The 19,771-nt window shown below is 42.3% G+C and overlaps 1 protein-coding gene across 1 annotated transcript in view; it reads left to right on the plus strand.

The window, feature by feature from the left end:
* Positions 1-19,771, plus strand: part of LOC143277550 (adenylate cyclase type 6-like) — a 64,487-nt gene that overhangs the window by 24,468 nt on the left and 20,248 nt on the right. Inside the window, 8 exon segments of the mRNA XM_076582435.1 lie at positions 2,720-2,869; positions 4,338-4,450; positions 5,363-5,599; positions 8,618-8,776; positions 12,671-12,806; positions 17,037-17,050; positions 17,575-17,785; positions 18,906-19,003. Of these exon segments, the coding sequence (XP_076438550.1) occupies positions 2,720-2,869; positions 4,338-4,450; positions 5,363-5,599; positions 8,618-8,776; positions 12,671-12,806; positions 17,037-17,050; positions 17,575-17,785; positions 18,906-19,003 (1,118 nt within the window).

Genomic DNA, 19,771 nt, shown 5'->3' on the forward strand with positions numbered 1-19,771 from the left:
AATGGAAAAGAATCTTCTCTATTACCTATTGAATATGGTGTTCCTCACGGTTCTGCGTTGGGACCGATATTGTTTTCCATTTATGTAAATGATTTACCTTTATTTATCACTGCATTTTGTGAACTGTTTGCTGACGATACGACTTTACACGTTGACAATTCTAAACTCTCTGAAGTTTCCAGAACATTGCAGGTAAGTATTAACCAGTTAACTGTTTGGTCTGAACTAAACCACAATGACCTGGTCTGATCACATATCAGTGTTATGTAAAACTATTTCCAAAAAGGTATATCAACTTTCTAAAATAAAACATTTTTAAAATTTACATACTCGAAAAATATTTTTTCACGCCTACACTGAATTTTATATAAACTATGCCTCAACTGTCTGGGATTCAGCGAGTGATAACATCCTAAAACCACTCCTAAGTTTTCATAGGCGTGCTCTTAAATTAGTTATTCTAAAATCGTCCTCCTTACATGTTTCTGGTTATATAGAACTTGATATATTGCCATTGAAAATTAAACTTAAATATAATAAAGCCATATTTATGTTCAAAATATTATCAGGTTATGCCCCACCCTCTCTCATAAGTAATTTTCCAGTAAATATTCACCGTCACACACATAAAATAACCTTGCCTCGGCCAAGAATTGATCTTTATAAAACAAGTTTCACATACTCTGTTGGATATTTATGGAATTCTTATTTCATCTGCACTTAACATAAACTCCAGTCTTAGTGTCTTCAAAAGACTATATCATAAACATCTAATGTCAGAGCTAAGTTCTACGAATTCTTGAAATTACTGAGACTGATAAACAAATGATGTATTCTCAATATCCTTGTCTATTTGTCTGTCTCCTTTCCTCCCTTCCTCCTTCCCTCCCTCCTCCCTCTCTTTCTCTCTCTCTCAACAGTTTTCCTCTCTTTCCTTCTTCGCATCTCTTCCTCTCTTACCTTCTTTCTTCCCTCTCTCCTTCACGCAAAAGCATACTATGTTATTTTGTGGGGAATTGTTTCTATGCCATTTATTGTTCTTGTTGTTGCCATGCAATGTGTTGTTTTTTCCCTCCTTTTTCAGTCTTCTTTTATTTCCTAGATTAGTTTATACGTTTTCTTTACGAGGGTAGGATGAAAACAGGCCGATAAGTGCCTATTCCTTTTCCCTCAATAAAAAAGTTTCGATTTCTCTCTCTCTCTCTCTCTCTCTCTCTCTCTCTCTGTCTGTCTGTCTGTGTCTGTCTCTGTTTGTCTCAGTCTCTGTACGCTTGGATGCAGGTTGGTCTGGGTAGTGTGTGTGAGTGAAGGCTGGTACTGCATGTCTGTATTTATCTGTTTACTTGCTTGTTTGTGTGTCTGTCTCTTTCTTTTTGCATTGTCCGAGGCATAAATAAGCTTTTGTAGCTCCAGGTTATCATTCACATGCCTACACCGAGAAGCAGGTGCAGTCACTTCGTCTGTGTGGGTGAAGATTTTCTCTGTCCGTCCGTCTGTCTGTTTCCTCCCCCTTTCTCCGCACTCTGAAGCATAGATTTTCTTTCGTTCGAATTTTGTAATGGCAGAGGGCTTCTAAATCAGGTCTTGTAACTCTGAACCGTCGTTCGCTGATTCCTCCGAGAAAGGAATCTTTTTGGTTCCTGTTTTGCTCTCACCATTGTAAGCAGCGAACGCTTGTGTTGCGACATGATCCCGTTTTGCCCAGCCCAGTTCAAGAATTACGTCACAGCACATACCTCATGGTTGCCTTAGCATGAGATGAAAAGATTCAGTGATTAAAAAAAGAGAAGAAATGATGTGATATTTCTTACAGAGCCATTTTGTTTGTTTTTGACAGATTCGTTGTTGAGAGAATAATTTTGGACTCCAGGTCCCCTGTTATTTCCTGTTTTAGTATCCTAAATACAGGGGCCAATTTTAACCGTTTCACCGCCAAGCTCGCATTTATGCACAGTCGTGGTAGAGGACCCACGTCACTGAAAGTTGACCGTTCATTGGTCTGTTATCCATGCACCTACTGCTCTTAATGTTCGGTGGTAGGATAGGCCATATTTTCTATACATCGCAGGGAGAATCCCCAGCTATTCTTAGCCACTGTCTTTTCTGTGTTTATACCACAAGGGAATTTTGTACTCTAAATTGACTGGCGGTGAAAGGGTTAACGGCAATTTCTGTGCGCAGATGGAGTGATATTCCCATTTGTAGATGTTGTAACCAATTTCAGTGGATTTCGACTCTTTATCTTGAACTTTAAGAACAAGAAAAAAAAATCGTTTTTTTTTCTGCCCCATCATCTGCACCCTTTCAGTGGCACTACTCCCACGCTGCTCATTCCGAGTCCCCCTTATACACGGCCACACCCGGGTTTGTCTGCCACAGTCCCAGCAGGGAACCCTCGATTTCAGTCGCCAGGAGGCCACCCACCAGAGGAGACCCTGTACTACTGCCGAGTCACTTCGGTAGTGTTCAGTAGTACCTGTTCTGATTTAACGTACTTAGGACACCACCTACTAAGCCCCATACTGACGACAATGATGGCTTTTTCGCGGGGCGTCCCCCCAGAGAGGGGTGCGGAATGGGGTTGGGGGAAGATACTTTCGAGTGTAGGATTCGAACCAGTACGCTCAGATCCTCTCGCTTCCTGGGCGGACATGTTACCTCCAGGCCAACATTTCACAAATGCACAGATGATTCCATCCTTAAGTTGTTTTCGTTTTAGGTGATCGCCAATGTGGCGTCCTTCGTGAGCATCAACGTGGTGGGCCTGTTCAACTTGTTCACGGAGAGGAAAGCCCAACGGGACACCTTCATGGAGACCAAGGGATACATAGAGACCCGTATGACCATACAGAGAGAGGACGTGCGGAAGGTTGGTGCCAGTACTATCCAAATTGTTTGTAAAATGAAGGAACCGTCTGACTTGTCCATCACACTCACACACACAGTCACACACACACACACATTCACTGACACGCACGCACACACACACACACACATACAGAGAGAGAGAGAGATACATATGTATATAACACTTTTTTGTGGGGAGGGGAGGGGGGGGGGGCGGGTTGTTTTGTTTTTTTAGTTGAAAATGGTAGCTCAGCAAATAGTGTTCTTTCCTGTACCACTTATATGTTTTTCCAACAGTTTCTGTGAAATGTATTATTGAACCTGAAAACAAACAAAAAAAATCAACAAGTGAAACATAACGTTTGCTGTCTGCATGGTCACGACGAAACCGGCAGTAACATTCTGTGCCAGATCTTCTTTCAGACCAATACAAGATGTTAGCGTATTTCTGAAGTGCTCGTTTTCAACAGGCCGCCAAACTTGCCGTGGCTCCCAGCATCGGCTGAGGGGCGATCACCACTTACTCAGCCCAGGACGACTTAACGGTTGAGACTCTTTACGTTTAATTCCAGTTTTCAGTTAGGCATATTATACAACCACTACTACTACTGCTGCTACTACTACTGCTATAATCATAATGATAATGATGATAAAAATGATAATTGGTGTTTATAATGCGCTGTATTTCCTTAACCCTTTCACCGCCAGTCAATTTAGAGTACAAAATTCCCTTGTGGTTTAAACACAGAAAAGACAGTGGCTAAGAATAGCTGGGGATTGCACCTGCGATGTATTGAAAATATGGCCTATCCTACCACCGAACATTAAGAGCAGTAGGTTCATGGATAACAGACCAGTGAACGGTCACCTTTCATTGACATGGGTCGTCTACCACGCCTGTGCATAAATGCTAGCTTAGCGGTGAAAGGGTTAACAAACAGTCAGTAACGTCAGTATTGGAAAACATGGTCACAACACATAAGACTATAATCAAGACCTACAAGCAAGACAAATGGAATGTTTCAATGCAAAACACACACGCACACGCGCGCGCGAGCGCACACATACACACACACATATACGCACGTGCGCACGTACGCACACACACATACACACACACCTAGACATCTATGAAAGCAAATTTGTACAAATGTGTTTTGAGACCAGATTTGAAGTGAGAATTTGGTTCTTTTCACGATGTGGGACACATCACAAGGGACACCAGCAAGTGCAGAAAGGGCCTCCACCGATGGGTAGCCTCCTGGTTGCAGAAGGAGGAGAAGAAACTATAGCAAGGGATGGCGGAAAAGGAGAGGAGGAAAGACCCCCTTTTCCCCCGCACACGCGATCGCACGCGTGCACACAGACACCCACGCATCCACCCTCTCTCCTCCCCTTACACAGAACATAACAGGTACAAATGAATACGCAAGCGCCAGAAACATGTTGGCCACAGACTTACACCAGCAGCGTTTTGTTCTGCTGTACAGGAGAGGCTGCTCTTATCCTTGCTTCCTGAGTCCATTATCTCCAAGATGAAGCATGGAGACGGATGTTGTCACATGTTTCGCTGCTTCTACACCGAATTTCACCCACACGTAAGGTAAGCTCAGGACACATTGAAAGAGAAAAGGTGGGGGGTTGGGGGGGGGGGGGGATCTCCCATGTGCGCAGTTTATATTTCCATAGTTTTCCCATTGCTTCGTGAAGTCAAGACGTCTCTGCTGGTGTTTTTCATTCTGGAAAATAATTACTCAGGGAAAAAGAAAGAAAGAGCGAGATAGTGATAGCAAGACAAAACGAAACAGAGCGAGACCGAGAGAGAGTGCTATTAATTCAGGCTGTCTGTAAATGATTTTAAGTGGTGTTTGATTTTTTTCTTTTTTCTCCTTCACTCTCTGTAAATGGTTTTAGATATCGACGTGATGTTTTTTTTCTGTCTCTCTTGTTCATATCGTTTATTCATTGATTTAAGTTTTATGTTATTTCAGTTTTATTCTCTTTTATTTGATTTATTCTATTTTATTTATTTCTTTCGTTCAGTTTCGAACAGAATCAGTCATTTTTCACAAGAGCTGCTCAACAATTGTTGTTTTTATCCGGAAATCGTTTTTCTTCTGCATCAGTTTTTATTATCAATGGATCTTGAAGACCTTCAGTGCACGCGGATTGGTGTGTGCATGCTTATGTGCACAAGGTTCGTAAGTTCGAGTAATGGCATGTTATGTAAACGTAGTCTTTTATTTTTTACTTTGTGATTTTGTTGTTGTTGACAATGCAACTCGGAGTTTGTCTTTTACATTGCTGTTCTCTCCTCTGTCACTCACTCTGCTGTCACTCTACAACCCCTCTCTTACTCTCTCTGTCTCTTCCCCTCATCTTTCTCGTTTTGTCTCTGTTTCTTTTTCTCTGTCTTTCTGTCTGTCTGTCTGTTTCTCTTTGTGCGCGTGCCGGCGTGTGTGCTTGTGATGGAAATCCCGCCCTTACCCCTCCCTTCCCAACCTTCCTACAACAGCATCCTGTTCGCGGACATTTGTGGTTTCACCGTCCTGTCGTCGTCCTACAAAGCCAAGGACCTGATGCGGCTGCTCAACGAGCTCTTCGCCCGTTTTGACGAGCTGGCCGCGGAGAACTCCTGCCAGCGCATCAAGATCCTGGGCGACTGCTACTACTGCGTGTCGGGCCTGACCGGCCGCAACGACCATGCTCGCTGCAGCGTGAGGATGGGTCTTGACATGATCGATGCCATTTCGTGAGTGTTTCAGGATGTGATGTGGTGTGATGTCTTCAAGTTTTTTTTTTCCATGGGGTGATGTGATTGCGTGATTTTTTCACAAGGGGTTGGTGTGATGTCTGTGAGTTTTTGCCATCGGGTGATGTGATTTCGTGACTTTTTTTTTTTTTTAACCATGAGGTGATGTGATTTCGTGAGCCTTTGCCAGGGAGTGATGTGGTTTCGTGAGTTTTTTGCCATGGGTTAATGTGATTTCACTACATTTTGAGAGGGGTCATGTGATTTCGTAATTTTTTGACACAGGGGACGTGATTTCGTGAGTATTTTCTAACAGGGGGTTGTGTGATGTTGTGCGTTCGGGTGATGTGATTTCGTGAGTTTTTGCCTTGGGGTGACGTGATTTTGTGAGTTTTTGCCAGGGAGTGGTGTGGTTTCGTGAGTTTTTGCCACGGTGTGATGTGATTATGTGAGTTTTTAACAGGGGGTAATGCGATTTTGTAAGTTTTCGCCTTGGTGTGAATTCATGAGTTTCTGCCAAGGGGTGATGTGGTTTCGTGAGTTATGCGTTGGTAATCCACTGTCCAGGCTGGCTGAAACCACTGTGAGAGGACAGCAACATCTCCATGTGACACAAAATCAGACTCCTGTGTGCACTGATATATTACATCTTCCTGTATGCAAACATGGACATTCTCAGCGGATTTGGAAAGAATTTAAGCAATGGAATTGAGGTGTTATCGCAAGATATGGAAACATCAGATACACTGACCGCATCATCAGTACACAAGTACTAAAGGTAACGAGTTTATTTGTACAGCGCCTGATCAAATAACTTTGTTCTAAGTACTTTACAATTGCAATATTTCCAGTTTAAAAGAATTCATCAATTAACACATGCAGTTTAATCCAAGGAAGGAAGCAGACATGACAAATTATTACAAGACATTGCATCAAAAGTGCTTACTAAACTCAGTGTGCATAGTAAACACCCCAAAACCATTTCAAACATTCAAGCCCAATCGCGTACATCACGACGCTTAAACAAGCAAAACCCAACTACAACACCCCATAATCAGTCCCACTCTTCCTCCCTCCCTTCCACAGAACACCTCAACAACACACACTGAAATCAGAAACATCAGGAGATCAATTAGAGGTCGGTTTAAACAGATGATTCTTGAAGATGATTTTGAAGGCGGAAATGGGACAGGGAGTGTCTGAATTTATATGACAAGGAATTACACTGGACGGCGGTGGTGAATGCAAGGGATCTTTGACCAAAGGACTTGGTCATAACAGAGTGAATTTGGATGATGTGGCTGCCTGGTGAAGAACGTAGTTGTCTTGGTGGGATGTAAACAGTGAGGAGATCAGAAAGATAGTGTGGTGAAGAACCAGAGAAAACATGAAAGCAGTGTGTGGAGAGTTTATATTAGATCCTGGACAGTATCGGCAAACACTGGAAAAGAGGTCGAATATGGTCTCACTAAGGGCATTACAGTACAAAACGGGCAGCTGAGTATTGAATGTTCTGCAGTATATGACAGTGTACTTTGGAGAACCAACACGCAGAGAATTACGGTAACAAGTTTTGAGAAGACAAACGCACAAATGAGAGTTTTGGTTGCACTAATAGACAGGAATTGACGAATGGAAGCAATGCGGCGGAGTTCAATGTATGCTGACTTACATACATTAGAAACATGCTTGTCCATGGACATATCACTAGAGAGAGAGAGAGTGACACCAAGATTTTTTTGCCGATCTGTTGAGGAGATGTCGGTCTGACCTACACGGATAAAAGTGGGTGCTGTATCTAGAAAGATGATCTTTTATACTTAATCAGCAGTGCTTCAGTTTGTCGTTCAGCTTTAGTTTGTGCTTATCCAGGTTTTCACTCATGAAATGCATATCTGCATGTCTTATATGGTTGTGCTTATTTGTTCTGGGGGAGCTTATTTCTGCATCTGTGTTTCATCAGCAAATGCGTGGTGACTGATGGAGTGTTTGAAAATTTGGTCAAGTGTGTAGAGAACAAACAAGACAGGCCCGAACATTGAACCCAGTGGAACGCCATATTTAAGGTACGGTATTAGACATATATGATCTGAACCATGATAGAGTTGTTCCTCGAATGCCAAAGGTATGCTTGAGCCTACGAAGCAGGATGTCATGGTCTATGATGTCAGACGCGGCCGAAAGATAAAGCATTGAAGTACAGACACGTTTCCAGAATCTAGTGCACAGAGAAAAGAACTGTTTCCCAGCTGTGAAACGGGCGATAGGCAGACTTAACAGAGCTGAAGAGATCGTGGAGTTACTGATGATATGAGTCAAAGCAGGTAAGATCTCGTCCAGGCAATCAAAAAGAAGGATGGTAGACAGAGCATCGATATCGCAGGCTTGATGCACAGCTCAGAATCACCTTTCTCATGCCTTCATCACTCACAGGTTCAAAACAACTGAAGGAATGACCACATGCCTCTTCAGTCTCACAACTGTCGCTAACGTTCTGGGATGGATATCTCAGGCTGTCGCAGAGTTTCTGTACTTTCGTATCAAAAGAGCCAGCAAAAGTTTGAGGAATCTGTAGTGGGAATGACAGACTGTTTGTTTCCAGCATGTTAGTGATGAAAAAAGCGACCAAACCATTAAGCGGCACATTGGACCCCGTGAGGATCTGCTGACATCAATTGAGAATAGAAAATTAAATTAGTTTGGCAACGTAAGAAGGTCATATGGCCTCACTTAAACAACCCGCCAAGTAAACTATGAGGGAGGCGGAGAGCAAGACAGAAAAAAAGATGGACTGAAGGATGTCATTTTGTGAGTTTAACATGGGTGATGTGATTTCATAATTTTTCATTGGACGTTGGGTAATTGTTCAGTGTATGTTTACTAAACATAGTTTAAAAAAAAAAAGGTACAGATTATGGAGTTTCAGTACCTGAAGCTGCTGGATAGGACTATCAATAAATGACGCTTCAACCGTCAGGCTCACCAGACGAAAACGAAGGGGTACGTCTGTCTTTCCAGACTGGTTCGTAGTTTGCTGAGCACGAGCATCAACATGCGGGTGGGCATACACACGGGGCGGGTGCACAGTGGTGTTCTGGGACTGCTGAGATGGCAGTTTGACGTCTGGTCCAATGACGTCACTCTGGCCAACAAGATGGAGGCTGGGGGCTTGCCTGGGTGGGTGTATGGTTGTGTGTGTGTGTGTGTGTGTGTGTGTGTGTGTGTGTGTGTAGCTATGTTCAATTCAATTCAATTCAATTCAAAATACTTTATTATCTGCTTCAACCAAAAACAGAAAATTTTCTTTAGGCTCACTTAAAATAAAATGCCCGTCAGCAAAAAAACAAACTGACACACCCTTCACTTATCACCATGCACACATCAATTATTATGTAAAAAGAAAAAACATGTGGGTAAGATACTATTACATAGTATAACAACTGTGTGTGTGTTGCGTGTGTGCCCGCTTGCGCGCATGCATCGTTTTGTGTGTACGTTTCAATCATTATAAAAAGGAGAATATTCAGTAAGATAATAATAACATTTAAAAAGACAAATGCTCATCAACAGATAAAACCGAAAAAACAAATGAGCAACTGGCACACCCTTCCTTGATCACAGCATACATATTAACTATCATGTTAAAAGAAAACATTTAGGTAAGAAAACAAAAATTACGTTTTAAGATAAAGTGAAACATTTCAATGATATAATAAGAAAATATTCAGTAAGATAATTATACCATTTAAGAACATGAAATCACAGTTGAAGGGTCAACCGCCACCAAGACAAAAAGCATGTAAAACTCCTTTCCCGCCCCTCTGCGGCAAAACAATAACTGAGCACGCGCTCACACACACGCGCGCGCGCGCGCGCACACACACACATACACACCCGCTCGCGCGCACCCACACACTTCTCCCCTCCCCCCTCCCCTCACTTCTTTCTTTACACGCATGCATGCATACATATAGGGAAGAAAGACAACTGCCATCATAACAATAAACAAGTCACGGGCAATGGAATTAAAAACATTATTTGAGCGAATCATTTATCACAGCAACAGCAGAGGGGACAAATGATTTTTTGTACACATTCTTCTTTGCAAGAGGGATTTTACATCGTCTGCCAGAAGGGAGTTTCTGAAAGACAGAGTTAAGTGGATGAGTGGAATCATTAAAAATTTGGAGTGCTTTTCTGCTGAGTGTGGACTGGTATAGGGTGTTCAGTTGTTGCTGGGGCTTGGTTATGATTTTGCTGGCCAAATTTTGTCCTAATTTTGTCTTTAACTTCACAGTCAGATTGCCAAACCAGGCCACAATACTGAAAGCCATGACACTTTCTATCAGACTTCTGTACACCAGCTCAAGTATGTGTGGACTAACATTAAAACTTCTTAATTTTCGCAGTAAAAAGAGTCTCTGGTGAGCTTTCTTGGCAGTGGCATCAACATGTTCACTGAATGTGAGACTGTGATCAACTATAGTCCCTAGATATTTAAAACTGTCCACTATTTCCACTTGTTTCTGATCTATTATGACTGGATTTTGTGTGTGTGTGTCCCTTTCACTGCCTAAAATAAGTTCTTTTGTTTTCTCCACGTTCAGTTCGAGAAAGTTATCCTTTAAGAAAGAGTTTATGACTCTAATTTCTAAAAAAATACTGTGAAATTGAAAACTCGTCTTTTAAAAGACCTACTAAAGCCATGTCGTCAGCATATTTTACAAGACTGAGAAAAAGTTCTGAGCACCTGATGTCGTTAATGTAGAGGGAGAAAAGCAAAGGGGATAAAACACAGCCCTGCGGAACTCCAGTATTCACAGTAATAATTTCAGATAATATGGGCCAGCCAGAACTGACATTCAGACAAACACGCTGTGGCCGATCGCATAAAAACTGTCGTATCCATAAAATAAGGTCAGATGTTACATCTAGGTCTATAAGTTTCCGCACTAAAATATGATGTTGAATAGTATTAAAAGCAGCGGACAGATCCATAAAAAGTACCCTAACAGATGCCCAGATTTGTCCAAATGACGTGCGATCAGATCAATTAAAGAAATTGTTGCATCATCAACACCTCGTCTGGCCCTGTACGCAAACTGTAATGGATCCATGTGATCAGCTATACATTTCGATAAGTGTCCACAGACAACTCTTTCCATACATTTGGCAATGACAGATGTGAGAGCCACTGGGCGGAAATCTTTCATTTGGACAGCACCAGAAAACTTTGGCAATGGAACAATAGTTGTCATCTTCCATAAGGGGGGCATGAAATGATTATCTAAAAGAAATTGAAAAACACGTGTAAAAACTGGACCAAGCTGGTCCACTTTCAACACGCGACCTGACAGGCCGTCTGGTCCGGGCGCTTTGTTTGGGTTGACACGTGAAAAACACCTCGTCACCTCAGCTGTGTCCAGTGCCACAGGGCAAGAGACAAGTGACTGACATAGATCATCACACTCTGCACGGAAATCATGCCTGTCAAACCTTGCATAAAACCTGTTCATGTCATTGGCAAAGCCAAAGGGGTCATCAGACAACAGAGCTTTGGGTCGCTGTTTCCTCCCCATCATTGTATTTAACCCCTGCCAGGCCTTCCTAGCATCCCCACACAACAATTTTCGTTCCACTTTATCTTTATATTCACGTTTTGCTAACTTAAGTTGACTGTTAAAACTTCTTTTGAGTTCATTTACCTTAAAAGTGTCACCAGCTAAAAATGCTATTTTCTTTTCATTAAGAATACTTTTCAACTCTTTAGTAATCCATGGTTTATTATTAGAAAAAATCTTAGTGGTCTTTGTCTTAATAACTAAATCTTCACAAAATTGGATGTACGAAACAACATGATCCACAAGTGCTTCAAGACTATTGGAACAACTGTCAATAAATAACTGCCAGTCAGTGGCTTCAAAACAACCTTTCAAAGCTTCGACACTGTCACTGTCCCACTTTTTTGTGTTGTGCAATATTGGTTTTTGACGTTTTACTTTTTGAATGTAATTTGGAATGAGATGTACAACATTATGGTCAGACCTGCCCAGAGGTGGCCTGCATCGAGTAGTATAAGCGTGAGCGTGTGAGTGTGTGTATTTGTGTATTTGTGTGTGTGTTTCTGTGTGTGTGTTTGTGTGAGCACTTTAAGTAGTTTACTCTATCTACTGGTACCAGTCTCTGTCTGTAACTGTTTCTTTATGTCTGTCTGTCCTGTCCCTAATGTGCGCGCACATGTGTGTGTGTGTGTGTGTGTGTGTGTGTGTGTGTGTGTGCGCGCGCGATTTGGCTGTTTATTTCGTTTCGCATCCGGTCCACGAGATGTGATTAGGTCTTTAATGTGTGTCTCTCCTGGTCTCATTCTCTGTCTGTCTGTCACTGTCTCTGTTTTTGTCTGTCTGTCTCACGTTCCCTCAATGTGTGTGTGTGTGTGTGTGTCTGTGTCTGTGTGTGTGTATGTGTGTGTGTGTGTTTCCGATGTTACATCAACAAAAGAATCAGAAACAAAGACCGCTGTTGATTTGCAGTAAACTTAAAGTGGTTCGGCGCCATATCAAAACACTACAGAAATAGGTGGGATACCGCCGTACCGTTTCGGTGCCGTTTCGTTAACATGGATTCATGAATCGGGGTTTCGTGTCCGAAACAGTCTGTATCGTGCCGGTGTCGTTTCTGTGCCGTTCATATGGAATTCCAGCTTTAAGAGTCAGTGGAAACACAACGGGCATTAACTGGCAGTGAATGCTAAACAGATTTAGTATTATAAATGTTTGGCGCATTTATTTAGGATGGGTTTTAATTGAAATTTTGAATAGCGTCGCGCCTGCATATTACTTGGCGAGTTCCACCAACCATGAAAGACTGATAAAGCAAATGTCTGTCGTCTGCTGCGGTCAGTGGCTGAGCCAAGTCTAACTGTGTCAGCCTTTAGAACCGGCGGAATGCTTACGGTTTAACCACATCACTATGAAAGAGAAAACTGGCATTTGTCTTGATAATATTGCATACCCCATGGCTCTCTTTTCCCACCTGTTTGATAATCCGTACGTGTTATTTTAAACGCTTCAGGCAGGTGCACATCACAGAGGAAACGAAGAGATGCTTGGAAGGTTATTTCGACATGGTGCCAGGACGTGGAATGGACCGTAACGATTACCTGCGGAGACACAACATCACAACATACTTAATCAAAGCTGGTGCACATGTGAGTGCGTTTGGTGTGGGGCTGCTGAATATGTGTGTTTTATTCCCCTTTGATTTTACCCTGCAAATTGTTACCTTTGCGCTATGTTTCTTTCTTCCTACCACACACACACATTCACAAACACTCTCTCTGTCAATGTTTCTGTCTCTGTCTCCCTCTCTCTCTCCCCTCTGAGACATACTCCAGAAATGTGGTTTTGATGTTGGGAATGAACTATCTTGCCTCTCGTTATTAAGAGATTGATTCGTTGCAAACTTTATCGACCACTGGACAACAACAATTAACACTAGCGAGATATTTTCGCTGTATTCAACTTTCAAGTCAAATTTCTTCCCTGAACCTTACATAGATAATATTAGAATAAAATGTTTTAGAGATATGATCGCAAAACTCAGAATGGGTGTTCTTTCTCTCAGCGCAAACGATTTGTTCGAGACAAGACATCAAAGGTTTTATGTATTTTTTGCAAAGATCAAATTGAAAACGAAGCACATTTTATTTGTATTTGTCCCTGCTACAAAGAATTACGGTATCATTATCTTGAATCAAACACAATTAATGAAGAGCTTTTCAGTAATTTAATGCACTGCTCTGATCTAATGTCAATGCATAATCTAGCCCAGTTTGTATTTTACGCTGAGAAAAAGCGTAACATATTGATGGAGCTAATCAACTGATTGTTTGCTTTTTCCGTCCTAGAATATCCATACACATACAGTGCAGGTGTGAGCCGCAGGCCACAACTCAGTTAAAATGAAGGATCCATTGCACGCGCGTGCACGTGTGTGTGTGTGTGTGTGTGTGTGTGTGTGTGTGTGTGTCACTTATCCACTTTTCAGCTGAGTAAATGATAGGATTGTATGATTCAGAGTCCAAGCAAAATGGTAATGTACTTGAATAATGTCTGTTATCGTTGACAATGTTAGGAGTCTGATGACTTATGAACATTAAACCATCTGGAATCTCTCCCCTCTGACTAGATCCACTCAAATTAAAAGTTGATATGTCTAAAGATGATATTATAGTATTTCGTAAGGGTAGTAATTTGAACAGCAGAGAAAGATGCACGATTGGTGGTATTTTGATGCCAGTTGATGCTGGGCATATTGTTCTTCACAAGCTTGAGTTTTGTTGGGGCATGCAAAGACCTAGCTAACAGAGCCAATAAAACTTATAATTTGCTGTATGATCTAGATGCTTGAGGCAGAGTGAACTGGGTAACCAAGATTAACCATTGTTTGTTTGGATATGGGTTTGGATTTGTTTGCTTAAACCAAGGTGTTGGTGGCATCCAGACATTTATCTGTGTGTTTCGACAACACTTGATTGATTGTAGATGACAGAAATAGTCTGATCATATTAAAAATATTGAAAGATAAAATCAGTTTCTTTCAGAATTTTTGCAGTGTGTCTGATCTGAGACTTTACTTAGTGTTGGATATCGATATAAGTATAAAATGTGTAACGGCAAGATTTAGATTTGGTGTTATAGAATTAGCGGTCCATCATTACAGAATCAGAATATGTAACGACAGTGGTCTGATCTGTCCATCATGTAAAGACTCACAAAAAAAAGAGATACACTTTGTTCTTTGCTGTCCAGCTTTAAGGAACAGTTGAGAGGAGCTTATTCAGCCTAAATATAGAAAAACTACGTTGTTTAAATTGAACTTATTAATATTCCCCTGAAGTTGTTCGTAAAATTTCTCTATTTTTATACAAAACTTTCAAATATAGACATTCTCTCTGCCTCCCTACCCCCCTGTCTCTATTTCTTTCTCTCTGTTTCTCTGTCTCCGTCTTTCTCTGTCTGTCTGTCTCTTTCTCTCCCTTTCACTCTCATTGACTCTATCTGTGCTCACTATCTCAGTTTTCCTTCATTTTCTCACGATTTTCATACCCCGGGGCTGGGTGGAAAAAGCAACAACAAAACATTCTTGTTATTGTACTTATCTCAGTACCCTGGAAAAATAAAATTTCGTCCGTTCGTCTCGTTCTCACAGTCTGCTTGTCTGAATGTCTGTTTGGCTGTCTGCCTGCCTTTCTGTCTGTGCATTTACACGCTTTTATGAGTATACATGCATGTATGGGTGTGCACATGTTTTATCATTTGACGTCTATGTATCTTGGAATTTTGTCATACTCTGTCCAACCACTTAGGGCTCTAAATCCAAGGCTTTCCGTCAAATAACAATATAAACCTCCAGACTTTTGTGTTCACAGAGCTTTCTCGTTATTTACCATTTGCATGTTGGTTGACCTTGATCTTTGACGGAAAAAGAACGTAACAAAAAGTTAACTCTCTCCATACGAACGGCGAAAGAGACGACGGTAACAGCGTTTCAGCCCAATTACCATCATCAAAATATTGCAAGTGGAAGGCTCTTATACTGAAGAGGTAAATGTTGACAAAGAATACCACAATACTGACGACAGAAGCTAAAGGTTGACTCATTCAGACACCCACTGGACATCCGAGGGGTCTGTGTAGAGGAGAAGAGAGGACTGGCCGTACTGAGTGAGTTAAAACAGAAGTGAGGTTTTATCACTCACGAAAAGTCAACAGTCGCAATATCACGCGTACATGCCAGCACATAAACGCGCGTGCGCGCGCGCGCGCGCGCGCGCACACACACACACACACACTGTTCTCTGACATTGTGTGTGCAGCACGAAAACAAACATCCAGAAATCAGCAAGTTCGCAAGGAGATGGACTCGCAGGATAGGCTTCAAGAAGAAGGACATTCAAACCAAGTGGGTTTTGGTAGCATGAAAGTGACTTTATGCATGCGTAATTGCATAGGCGCGCGCGCACGCGAGCGTGCGTGTGCGTGCGTGCGTGTGTGTATGTGTGTGTGCGTGTGACTCTGAGAGACTTAAACGAAATGGGTTTTGTCAGCATGGAAGTGACTGTATACGTGCGTAATTGCGTAGGTGCGCATGTGTATGTGTGTGTGTGTGTGTGTGACGGACAGAGAGAGGCCTGAAGATGGGCACTAATGAAAGACGAACTGAAGAACACACTTACAAAGACTTGACTTCTCTTCGCGAATCCATCCATAACCTCGACTCCATGCCACAGCACGCACGCACACACGCACACACGCACGCACGCACATACTCACTCACTTTCACAAACACACACAGACAGACGCACGCAGAAGTTAATACATTATTGCATATCAATATATACAAATAAACACATCCAACATATACATCCACATATATATCAATAAAATACGCATGCGTCACTGTCTCTCGCACGAGAGCTTCGCTGACGACACTGAACTCTGTCAGTCGGCGTCTATTGCTGAAACTGATCAACTGATGACATACATGCATGAGTGTATTACATACTTGAAGTCATGGATGAGGTTCAATAAACTACAGCTAAATAATGACAAGACTCAACTGTTGCTTGCCTGCCCATAGAAATTTTTGAACCACTCGTCTGTCCTTATTCTCTCATGTTAAACAGCTGTGCTAATCTGTGCCATGTTTTGGTGCCAGTTTTGACTACAGTCTGTCCTTTAGCAACACACTTACAACATTTGCAAATCTACTTAACTTGTAAGCAACCAAAACATTAAGTCTTTGCTTTTGTTTTGTCCAGGATTGATTACTATAGGTCAATGCTTGCCAGCATTCCGAAAACTTCACTTGACAAACTCCAAAGAGTTCAGAACAGTACTGCTCCACTTATTTTCAGATCCTCCAAATTTGAACATGTTACTCATCTCTCACTCTCTTGACTGGCTACCTGTTACAAAAAGAATTCAAAAAAGCTTTCTGCTCTGACTTTTTCCGCCCCCTCAAGCTCTTGCCCCCTCTACCTCTCTTGCCTCCTTGAAGTGTACATACACATTCCAACTCGTCTCGCCACTTTTGTTACACTTCTGATACCAGGATATTAAAAATCCTTGTTGTAAAGAAAAAAAAAAAAAAAAAAAAAAAAAAAAAGCAGAGTCAGAGATCTTTCTCTTTTTCAGACCCCGTTATGGAAAATAACTACCAGAAAAAAAGCGACATTCTTTCTCGCTAAATTCTTTTATGCCTGCTCTGTAAACACATCTTTTCTAACAACAGTGATTTTCCAGTGATGGTCTTGGCATGCTTTATTGTAGGGAAGCCTTTTGCTGTTTGTGTGTAGCGGGATGCTTGAGTGTGTCCTTGCATTCGGTTGTGTGTACGTGTGTGAGTGCGTGTTACAGGGATGTGTTTTCCACAGGACGTCATTGATTTGTGGGTGGATTCCAATGTTCAGTTGCGCGATTGTATTCTGGCACGTGTGTGTGTGTATGTGTGTGTGCGCGTGCGTGTGTGTAGTGTGTGTGCGTGCGTGCGTGTGTGTTTGTGCGTGTGTGCGTGTGTGTGTGTGTGTTGGGGTTATGGTTGGGGAAAAGAGGGGATGAGGAGGTGGGGGACCGAAAAAAGAGCCCTTTGAGCAGTATTTCTGGGGGGAAAAAATGCGCTATATAAATGTCCATTATTATTGTTATTATTATCGTTATCAGCAATTTGTCCTAACAGTCCGGAATCATCAGCAAATTGGTTAAGTTCTGACACGCACGCACGCGCGCGCACACCCCATAACCCCCTTCACACACACACAGATTAACGCGGGCATGCAGACACAAAGGTTGACAAATACAAACCTGATTCAGCAGCGTCGTCATATGTTCACGTGCTGCGCCATAACAGTGAACTTGACGACACCACCAGTCAATGCAGACGACTGTCCCCAGTTCACCATCCTGTTCTTGCAGGCTGGGTTACGGCGTGTTGGAGAGTGACAAAGAGCTCGAGCAAGAGGTGAACGAGTACTTGGCGCGCGCCATTGACGCTCACATCCAGACCCAGAAGAGCAGGTACATCAAGCCGTGCTGCCTGACCTTCAAGGGAAACATGGATAACATTCTAGATGACCAGGACTCGCACGAGTTGGTGGAGGAGAGCGAGCAGAAGCTGGAAGAATACGTAGGTTGGAAACAGCCTTTCAGATGATTCAAGCAAAATACATAACTAAATGAATTTTTTTAAAAGTGGATGTAACTACAAATTATTTAAAGATAATCAGGTGGATGCAATTGCAAATGGTTTTGAGAAATCAGAAAGGATGGACAGGTTCTGAAGAGTGACACAGCGGGGAGAAGCTGGAAGAAAAGTAGGTTTATAACAGCCTTTCAAAAAGATAATTCAAACTAAAGTAGAAAAACAAAATAACAACAACAGCAACAAATGAATAAAAGGTGCATACAAATTCAGAGGACTTAGAGATAATAAGAAACGATGGATAGGTTTAGAAGAGTGACACTTATGGCGCCAAAATCGGACTTGGGAGCCTGGAAAACTCGGGGATGATTTTGCGGGCGGCTGTCGGCTTGCCTTGATGTCTAGTGTCAGTCATAGTCATAGTGATTTGAAAGTTTAGCGGGGTTGGAAGTTTACCCCCGATTTCCTTTTACCATTCTTTACCCCATGCCTGTCTTCAGCATGTGATTGGTGTGTAGACTTGCAAGATGCCTGTCAGTGTATCTAAAGTACATGCGAGTTACCTAGTGTGCTTGTGCATATGTGTGTACGCTTGCGCGCACTTTTCACATGTACGTAGGCGAAAGAGAGAGAGAGAGAGAGGCTTCTTCGATGACTAGAATTTCAAGCACTGTTTTGTGCGCCTTCGGATAACAAAAGGCGTTTCTCTGTGACACTATTACGGTAAAGGTGAAATCGCATTCACTCTTTTTTTTTCTTTTTTTTTTCTCTTTTTTTTACCTTTGTTTACACTGGTAAACAACAATGCAAGAAAGACGTTTTGACACTTTGATATCACTGGCCATGAGGTCCTTATGACATGGGTGAATGCGTCAACATACTTTCATTGTATAACCATTATGGTAAATGAATGAAATGGCGAAAGCAAGTAATGAAACAAAGCAAAGTTCTTCCACAATGCAAGAAAGAGAGAGAGAAAGATCGAGTGTGTGTGTGTATGAGAGAGAGAGAGATCAAAAACTTATTTCCCAAGGATTACGATTTTAGGCATAGCCTGTTCTTCCGAGAAAGAGAGAGATAAGCAGGACAAACGGTGTGGTTGCAGTACAGGGTGTCCGAGGGGAAGATGATGACCCGAGCACTGCTGGCTCTGAACCTGATATTCGTCTTTGTGGTGGTCATCCAGGTCACCATCCTGCCCAGGTACCATACCTTTGCTGCCGTGTGTGTGTGTGTGTTATGTGCGTGTGCGTGCGTGCGTGTGTAAGGAGGTGGTGGTGGGGGGGAGGGGGGGCGTGCATGTGAGTGAACATGCATATGCATCTAAAATCCTACTGTATCTGCGCCTGTGTACGATTAATGATTCATGTTTGTATTTTTCATGTACTATCCCCTCCATCCCAATATTCCTTTTGACTAAAGACATATTCTGTTGTGTTCTGTTCTAGTGTATTCTATATTTTGTCGCCAGCGACAGTATGTGCCGATGTTCATGGCGAAAAACAAACAAAACAAAAAATATATATGCTGCAACAGTGTGTGTGTGTGTGTGTGTGTGTGTGGCGCGCGCTTTCAAACTAAAATGACTTCTTGTAAGTTAGTTATCTCGTACTTGTTCGCTATTTTCACTGCCAGATCAGTCTGCAGGATGAAGTCTGTCGTCCTCCTCAGTTCCTTCCGGCAGCCATTGAAGTTCGTCTGTAGCAGGGTCTTCCGTAGTTCAGACAGCCTGCATGATTTTCCGCCCCTGTAGGATGTGTTCCGCCGTCTGGTTGTCTTGGCAAAAGGGACAAAGTAGAGAAGGGACCAGCTTTTGTTGCCACAGACCGTGGTGGAGCCGAGTGTGCCCTGAGCGGAGCGTCAGCAGTGTGACTTGTTGACTGTAGCCATCTCTCACGACACTGGATTTCAAAATCTGGATAATGGTCTGGTTCTTTTGGTGACTGAAATGTGAGTGGGACTGCTCTGTCT

This window comes from Babylonia areolata, chromosome 2 (assembly GCF_041734735.1).
Source record: "Babylonia areolata isolate BAREFJ2019XMU chromosome 2, ASM4173473v1, whole genome shotgun sequence".
Lineage (NCBI taxonomy): Eukaryota > Metazoa > Mollusca > Gastropoda > Neogastropoda > Buccinidae > Babylonia > Babylonia areolata.